The sequence below is a fragment of the Ailuropoda melanoleuca genome, unplaced genomic scaffold, assembly GCF_002007445.2.
Source record: "Ailuropoda melanoleuca isolate Jingjing unplaced genomic scaffold, ASM200744v2 unplaced-scaffold11384, whole genome shotgun sequence".
Lineage (NCBI taxonomy): Eukaryota > Metazoa > Chordata > Mammalia > Carnivora > Ursidae > Ailuropoda > Ailuropoda melanoleuca.
In genome coordinates, this window is record NW_023179820.1 from 6,730,983 (window position 1) to 6,740,295 (window position 9,313).

At 38.5% G+C, this 9,313-nt stretch overlaps 1 protein-coding gene across 1 annotated transcript; it reads left to right on the top strand.

Moving 5' to 3' along the window:
* Positions 1-1,335: 1,335 nt before the first annotated feature.
* On the top strand, positions 1,336-8,655 carry MRPL15 (mitochondrial ribosomal protein L15). The gene is made up of 5 exons (XM_002929565.4): positions 1,336-1,522; positions 2,554-2,708; positions 3,325-3,490; positions 6,069-6,192; positions 6,980-8,655. Exons 1-5 carry the CDS (start codon positions 1,415-1,417, stop codon positions 7,315-7,317), a joined length of 891 nt encoding a protein of 296 aa, XP_002929611.1. The 5' UTR covers positions 1,336-1,414; the 3' UTR covers positions 7,318-8,655.
* The last annotated feature ends 658 nt before the right edge of the window (positions 8,656-9,313 follow it).

A 9,313-nucleotide genomic window follows, 5' to 3' on the forward strand; every position in this document is an offset into this window, starting at 1 on the left:
TATATGTATGTTTCTTAGCAACGTTAGTGACTTGCTCATAAATATTGCTTAAAGGCATAAATGCTCCTTCTTTCTTTCACATTTGATTTAAAATAACTTCAAAAAGGTTTAGTCAAACATAGTAGTTCCCCTCCAAAAGTTTATTTCTCACCTTCACTATTTGTATCACTAATAGGAATCAGGAAGAACAACTCCACAGCAAGACAGTGAAATGTAAAAAGAATAAAAGAAAGAAAAAGGAACACAGTCTTCTATATTATACTCCCTTAAGGCAAAAATAGGGAAGCTGATATTTTCTGAGTGAAAATAATGGTATGTGTTTTGTGCTGCAGATATTCAATTTTATATTTAAAAAAATACTACTTTATAAGGAGGCAGTATAAGTGAAACCTGGCTCTGCCGTTTGTTGTCAGACCTTTGTCCAACTACTTGCCCTTGCCGAGCCTTACCTTCTCCAACTGCAAAAAATACAAACTTCTACCTCTAGGATTGGTTGTTTAGATAAATCTAATCAGGCTGACTTAACGCGTCTGACACATACAGAGCGCCCATACGGTTCCTAACATTATTAAATACGTGAAGTTAGTTATCTCAGTGGTTCCGGCAAGGCAGTATCTGCAGATACACAGGGAAGAGAACACATAGTTTAAGTCTTATTCACAGGTTGGTATTAACCAGGCATTTTTTTTTGTTTTGTTTTTAAAAGATTTATTTATTCTAGAGAGAGAGAAAGGACGCGTGCTCAAGCGGGGTCAGGGGTAGAGACAGGGAGAGAGAAAAGCAAGCAGAGGGCCCGCTAAACACGGAGCCCAATGTAGGCGGGGGCGGTGCCCATCCCGGGATCCGGACACCCAGGCGCCCCTAGCCAGGCATTTTAAAAGCTGGACCCTGGGTATTATTTTCGTATCTCACGGCGTGTAATTCAACGAAGCTAAAAACTAATGGTTTAGCGTTCACGTTATTTTATTCCGGGATCTACGTGGAGCTCAGAGAACACACTGCCTCATAAGGACTACAGACCCCAGGACAAAACATGACAAGCCAAACACTGACTCAAAGATTCGCTACTGCACAGCGTTTTCAATCCGTGCTTTTATGAAGCGGGAGAAAACGTTGTAGGTTCAGACACCAGGTCAACGCACGATCTCTACATATGTTCACATCCCCAGTAAACTAAAAACAAGGGAAAAATGTTGAGCAACACTGACACGACAAAGTTGCAAAATTTCCGGCGCTATCCGGGTACTCCTGGACACTCGCGCCTCCTGCGATAGCATGTTCGGCAGTTCCTACGGTACGGCAGGGGCGGTGCCGCCGCCGGAAAGCAGCGCCGCGGCCGGAAAGCAGTGCCGCGAGACCACGTGGGCTCTGAGGCCAACCTGGGCGCCCTTGGAGGGACTTGGCCGTGCGGGTAATGGCTGGTCCCGTGCAGGGCGGTGGGGCAAGGGCCCTGGACCTGCTCGGGGCTTTGCCTCGTGTGAGCTTGGCCAACCTAAAGCCGAATCCAGGCTCCAGAAAACCGGTAAATAGCTGGTGGTGTTGAGGGGAAGCGCTGGGGAATGGGGCGATGGAAGCGGCCATTCACTCCCCGTCGTTTTCGGGGACTCCTTTTTTCCGGAAGGCTGTTGGAATGAACTAGGGTTGCCGACCTCTTGTTCTCCTTAACTGCAAAAAGGAGAGTGTTCCCATATGGTCCCAATTCTTAGTAAGTTGTATATTTTAAAACATAATTATGTTTATTAGGGCGGAGGAATGAAGTCACAGAAACTACAAAAGGATTGTCTCAGTGAAAATTGTATTTAAGCTGAAGTACTTTCTCAGTGTCTTTATTTTCGTGGGAAAGATTTGAATTATGATAGATGTATCCTCTGCAAATCACTGAATACAGCTAGAAAAGCTGTTGGTTGACATACTGTCTTTTTATTTATCTAATTTTTGAAAGATTTTATTTTTAAGTAATCTCTACACCCAATGTGGGGCTCTAACTTACAACCCTGAGATCAGAAGTCGCTTGACTCGCCCACTGAACCAGCCAGGCACTGGGATATAATGTAATTTTAAGAAATCAGTTCCTTGTTTTCACGAAGTGAGAGTTAATTAATTTAAGTTAATTTAAGAAAAATACTTTCTTTACAAATTAATGATTCAATAATATACATGCATAACGCTAATGTATTTACAATTCCAAAATAAATGTTCCGGAATATGGTATAAACCTTGTTTGTTGGGGATGTTTGATTCTAGGATTTTTTTCAGTTCCATTCTATTATAGAATCCTTATGTCCATTCCATCCTTGGAACTTTGCCTTTGAAGCACACAGCTTGGAATTTGGTTACAAGAATTCGCTACATCTTCAGAGGCAAAGATGCTAACTTAAGAGTGTTTGGGGGTTAGAGCAACTAGAACAGTGCTTGACACACAGTAGTGTTAGCCAGTACTGGTTGATTGGATAAATGAATGGCATCACAAAAAAATATAAACAGCGGAAAGATGAAATACAGTTTTTAAAAATGCACCTGCAGATTATACAAAACTCTCTTCTGTCCTCGTAGGAGAGACGGCGAAGAGGTCAGAGAAGAGGTAGAAAGTGTGGCCGAGGCCATAAAGGAGAACGTCAGAGAGGAACCCGGCCCAGACTGGGCTTTGAGGGAGGCCAGACTCCATTTTACATTCGAATCCCAAAATACGGGTTTAATGAAGGTCATAGGTAAGGTTCCTTTGCTTTTTAAAGTAAAAATCCCTAATTTGCATTGACAGTCAGCAAAAAAAAANCAAAAAAAAAAAAAAAAAAAAAAAAAAGCTTGGTAGAAATTTGAATTCACTTTGAAGCAAACTTTTGTTGCTGTTTCTCTGAAACATTTTTGGTAATGAAATTTAGGCTGGATTAGTAGGGAAAAAGCCTCGACTTTGTACTCAGACCTGCAGATGGAGATAATAATGCCTGCTCTTATGGTTGGTTAGAGGCTGAGCAATAACATATATAAAAATCTGGACAATTATAGTCACTCAATAAAGGAAAACTACTCTTGTTACTTGAGCTCCATTAATGCATCATTCAAATAAAGGGGTTACATTTTTGACAGATTTGTTTAAATGAGTGAAGTAAATGTTTAGGTAAATTATTTTAATGAAGTGAAGTACTCGTTTTGTTTCATTAGCAAAAATAAAGCGATACTATGTTTCTGTTATACTCAGGAGGGTTTTATTTTGTTAAGTCATCTAAATTGGTGGAGGAAAATACAGGACAAAGTTTTGAGTTGATTTGAAGAAGTTACGGGAAGGTAAGCTTGACTGAGTTTTCCAATTGTTACTTTGTTTTGTAGCTTCAGACGCCAGTATCAGCCTTTGAGTCTCAATAGATTGCAATATCTTATTGATTTGGGTCGAGTGGATCCTACTCAACCTATTGACTTAACTCAGCTTGTCAATGGGAGAGGTGTGACCATCCAGCCACTTAAAAGGGATTATGGTGTCCAGCTGGTAGAGGAGGTAAGTCTGGACTAGATTATTTAGTGTTACATAGAAAGCTATATCTGATTTCCATATAATCAACATTCTGCTTTTTAAATTTTTATTTCGTTTGAGTTGTCATATAACCATTACATAGTGGTGATTGTGTTATACTCAGTTGTAGTTTGAGGAAGTTGGCATGCTGTATTGAGGGGCCTTTGTACTCTGGTTCTGGGGTGCTCTTCGGTGTATCCGTGCAGCTTGCTCCCTCAGTCCCTTTGGTTCTCTGCTCAAATGTCAGGAAGGTCTTTTTTGACATCCTTTTATAAAAGAATACTCACTGTCCCCCCTGCCCCACCAGCAGTCATAGTCTTGTTTGCTTTACCCTGCCTAAAGTATTTTTCTTTGAATATATGAGCACCTGACCTTTATTACTAAGTAATGCATTTATTTTTTTCACTCTCTCCTTCACTATAATGTAAATTCTTTGAGGACAAGTACTTTGGTTCATTGCTATATTTTCAGTATTGGAAATACTGGCTCATGATAATTAGTTATGGAGAAAAGGAATGAATCAAATCTAATTACAGTTGGAGCAAAGTTTTTCATTTATAGAAATTGGCCAAGAGTTTCATCAACTTTTTAAACTTGTTCATTTATACTTTTGTTTCTCGTAGGTCAGTCATACAGCTATGTAAGTAACTTAGTGTCCACTAGAGGGAAGCATGTGTTTATGGAAAAACCTTTTTGATTCCTTTGAAAAAGTGAACCTCATGGATAAAAGTTTTCCTGATAAAATGATTTGTAAAGAGAATACAGAATGCATAAGTCTCAGTATTCTATTCTGGGTATATAAGGGAATACACATTTAAATTAATACAGAAAAATCTGTGACTTTGTCAGTCAATAAATGGTGCATTCCAACAGTTCTCAAGCATGTGTCTATATTAAACGAGGAAAATAATCCTGAAAACTACACCAGGGCAGCAGTTGAGTAAGTACAGTTAGTTACAAGTCATTTGTAGCTCTGTTAATTGGTTGACCTTTTCTGGATTTCAGATTTGCAATGAGTCAATAAGACCTTTGATCCTTCAGCACAAAATTAGCAATTTTGGAATATATGTTTACAAGGAATAATAAAAGAAACCTAACTGATACAAAGACATTCCTAAAAATGCTGTTTATAATACTGAAAATGCTGGAACTAATTCTAATGCCCAAGAATAGGGAAATAGTTGGGCAATCTGGATTAGTAATTAAAATTCATGAATAATATGGCAAGACCTTATTTTATTGAGTCAGAGGTGCCATTGATTATAAAAATGCAGACCAGTATCATAGATGGAAAAAAATGTGAGAATGTGTCTTAGAATTGATGGAATAGTTTTGAAATACATGATAATTAATAAAGGAACTTGATTGGGAGCCAGCTTGTTTCAGCCACGCCAAAATAGCAAAAAAATTCTGTCACCACAAAAAAAAAATGGTAATACCAGCATCTTTTAATTCAGAATCTGTTTTGAAATTAGGGTAAAATGTAGTACATCCTAATAAAAGTGACTAAAACCAGAACTTTAGAAAGTTCAGTTCTACATTTTTTTAGTATAGACTGTACTAGGGAAAAGTAGACTTATATTTTTGTTCTTTTAGAGGCTGTAATAAAATCAATAGTAAATGCAAAGTGAATCTCTTTTGTGCTTTTCTGCCTTATTTCCTAGAGTGGACTGATCCCTCCAAGGTTAGGTACTGTTGTCAGGTTTTTTTTAAGATATTTTATTTTTAAGTAATCTCTGTACCCAAAATGGGGCTCAAACTTGTGACCCCAAGATCAAGAGCCATGTGCTCTACTGACTGAGCCAGCCAGGCACCCCTGTTAGATAATTTGTTCTTCCAGAAGTTCCAGCCCACTTGTCCCCTTGTTAACCTCTTGGTCTTTTGCTAACTTAAGAATAAGGAAGATAAGTTTTTTCCATCTCAGTGGGGCGGAATGTTGTGTCTAAGAACACAGGTGCTGTGACTAGACTCTCCGGGTTAGAATCCTAGCTCTGTGAGGGGCACATGGGTGATGCAGTTGGTTAAGCCTCCTGACTCTTGGTTTTGGCTCGGGTCCTGGTCTTGGGGTCGTGGGATTGAGCCCCGTGTGGGGCTTGGCGCTCAGTACCGAGTCTGCTTAAAATAAATAAATAAATCTTAAAAAAAAAAAAAAAAGAATCCTTGCTGTGTGTTCTTGACAACTTACTTAACCTCTGTGCTTCAGTGTCCCCATCTGTGAAGATGGCATAGCAATAATTTCATCATAGGGTTGTTAGGATTAAGCAGTCTACTATTAATGAAGGACTGGGGATGGATACTTATATCGCTGTTTACTAAATATAAATGAAAATGTAGTCATCTCTGCTTATAGAAAATGAAAATTGGTAAAACAAAGTGGCCTAAAAACATGTAAGAAAAAAACTGCATGTTATTTGATAGGACCTCAATGCAGAGGTATTTAGAGTTGATATTACTGTTGCATTATAAGCATTTTGGAGGAGAAAATGCAATATAAAAAGGAAGCTTGCCATGATTACTTTTAGCCAAGCTATCTACAAACAGGCTTTGCTTTGACCTATTACAGGGTGCTGACACCTTTAAGGCAAAAGTTAATATTGAAGTACAGTTGGCTTCAGAACTAGCCATTGCTGCAATCGAAAAAAATGGTGGTGTTGTTACTACGGCCTTCTATGATCCAAGAAGTCTAGGTAAGATGTCCTGCAATCCCTTTCTTCTCCCTCTTTGGCTCCTACTGGCTGCTATATGAGGATTTTAGAAGTCCTCCTAGCTGTCTGACTTGGTGGTTTGGACACTTTGGTTTTCTGTTTGTTGTAGGGTTTCCTGTTAGTGGTGTGACCTCTTCTGATATACCTCAGTCAGTATGTCATAAGAAGGTTTTTTGTTTTTAAACATGGGGCTCACATATGCTGTTACCTATGCTTAGAAATTCACAAATTGTGGGGCGCCTGGGTGGCTCAGTCGTTAAGCATCTGCCTTTGGCTCAGGGCGTGATCCCGGTGTTCTGGGATCGAGCCCCGCATCAGGCTCCTCTACTAGGAGCCTGCTTCTTCCTCTCCCACTCCCCCTGCTTGTGTTCCCTCTCTGGCTTTCTCTCTCTGTCAAATAAATAAATAAAATCTTTAAAAAAAAAAGAAAGAAAGAAAGAAAGAAAGAGAGAGAGAGAGAGAGAGAGAGAGAGAGAGAAAGAAAGAAAGAAAGAAAGAAAGAAAGAAAGAAAAGAAAAGAAAGAAAGAAAGAAAGAAAGAAAGAAGAAAAGAAATTGTTGGTAACCCAGGGATAACTTTGATTTTCAAGACGCAAATTTTTGAAAATGAAGTGTATTCATTTGCTTACTTAAGATAAACCTTTTTAATAAAAAAAAGTTCTTGGAATGAAGTTCTCATCTTGGTAGGATTTAAAAATTAACAATTAAAAGAAAATCATATGTATATAGCCATTATTTGTATCTCTCTTTTTTATTTAAAATTTTTTCAGAAATTCTGTGCAAACCTGTTCCATTCTTTCTGCGTGGACAACCCATTCCAAAGCGAATGCTTCCGCCTGAAGAACTGGTACCGTATTATACTGATGCAAAGAATCGTGGTTACCTGGCGGATCCTGCCAAATTTCCTGAAGCAAGACTTGAATTTGCCAAGAAGTATGGATATATTTTACCTGATATCACTAAAGATGAACTCTTCAAAATGCTTAGTACTCGAAAGGATCCAAGGCAGATTTTCTTTGGTCTTGCCCCTGGATGGGTGGTGAATATGGCAGATAAGAAAATCCTAAAACCTACAGATGAAAATCTCCTCAAGTATTACAGCTCATGAATTCCCTTCCAAGAGAGTTGTGAAAGAGTTCTGGAAGAAAATGGACTGAAACATGCATATATCTCATCATCTTGTCTTGATTTGTAGATGTTGTAGTTAATTTAGATGTTAATGTAGTTGTTGATGTTAATTTTCCATGTAGCCCTATTTCCATTTTTATCTAAAATTGAAATAAAAAATGGAATAAGCAAGGGCTGCATGGGGGAATTGAATCTGTGCAGGCTCTTTTTCAAAGAAACAAACTCCCTGGTTTTCTGCTGGAGGAAGATGATAACTTTTAGGGTATTTCTTGTTCGTTTTTTCATGATCTTTTCATCCAGGGGTTGTGTTATCATTGTTGCAAATCAGAATGAATGCAGGTGGAATGGGACTGACTTTTTTTTTTTTAATAGGTTTTTTAAAAGATATTTATTTGAGAGAGAATGAGAGCAAGAGAGATACAGAGGGAGAGGGAGAAGCATACTTGCTGCTGCTGAGCAGGGAGCCCAATGTGGGGCTCGATCCCAGGACCCTGAGATCATGAAGGCAGATGTCATGAGCTAAAGGCAGACGCTTACCGACTGAGCCACCCAGGCGCCCCTGGAATGGGTTTGATTGCTAAGCCTGCTCAGTCAAGGTTAAAGTGCTTACTAATAGTAGCCCATCAGTAGTCTCAAGGAAGCTCTGCTATCCAGTGTCAAGGTGGAAAGCCTTCAACTCTGGATTATTAAGATGTGGATTATTAAGAGTTAAAGGTTTAGGGGCGCCTGGGTGGCACAGCGGTTAAGCGTCTGCCTTCGGCTCAGGGCATGATCCCGGCGTTGTGGGATCGAGCCCCACATCAGGCTCCTCTGTTATGAAGCCTGCTTCTTCCTCTCCCACTCCCCCTGCTGTGTTCCCTCTCTCGCTGGCTGTCTCTATCTCTGTCGAATAAATAAAATCTTCAAAAAAATATTAAAAAAAAAAAAAAGAGTTAAAGGTTTAAACCCAGTAAATAAGTAGTACAGTATTTACTAGCAAAACTGAAGCAAAAATACCGAGTGAATTCATTTTCTCAACTCATCTGATATTTTACTTATTTCATAGATACTGGAGACCTTTGTTTTTCAGTCATTTTAAATAATTTTTGAAAAATTGTTCAGTGATTATATAAGCCATAAAAACAACTGGTAATGTGAAAATTAAACCCAGTTAATGTAAAAGATTCAGCAGTCAGTAAGCTTATTTAGCTTTGCAAAGATGTGTTATACCTGAACCATACAAAAGCTCAATATATCCTGCTGCAATTAAATCTTGAATAATTCATGGTAATTTTTCCACGGGAAAAATAAAATTATTCCTGGCTGTTTATTTTCTTAGAAAAAAAATTTTAAAAGCCTAAATGATGCAATATTTTGTTTCATTAACTTATCTACCTTCTCTGTTGCTGATCTGAGATTCAATTTATCAAGTAGTTTATGTACCAAGAGTATGTATATTTAAATTTTTATCCAGGATTATGTAATTTGGCTCATTAAACCACTTCTTAATAAACCAGAACTTATAAGAATCACTGTTAGGACCATCTTCTGTGATAATCACCTATGAATTTCAAGGGACAGGCAAAACTTTTTATTTTTATTTTTCAGAGATTCCAAGTGGCAGAGTTGGGTTTTTAGGATTAGTTTTGGCTCCATTGATAGGAACCACAAATTACAGTGGCTTGAATGAGATAAAAGTTTATTTTTTTTCACAGAAGTGCTGAGACCTATTCAGAGCTGATTGCTGGCTCTGGTCCACAATCTCAGAGCCCATGGCTTCTTCCTGTTCAGCTCTCCCATCCCTAGAATGAGATGTGCATCTTCATGATCCAAACAGGGATCAATAAGAGCCAGCTTTTCCTAAGAAAGATGCCTGGCAGTTGCCACACAAAACTTAACGAATAAATCCCATTGGCCAGAACTTGGATACAGTTCTCTTCTGCAAGGGAGCCTGAACTTTTTACTTTGGTAGCTTATGTTCTTAGCTGAAAAATTCC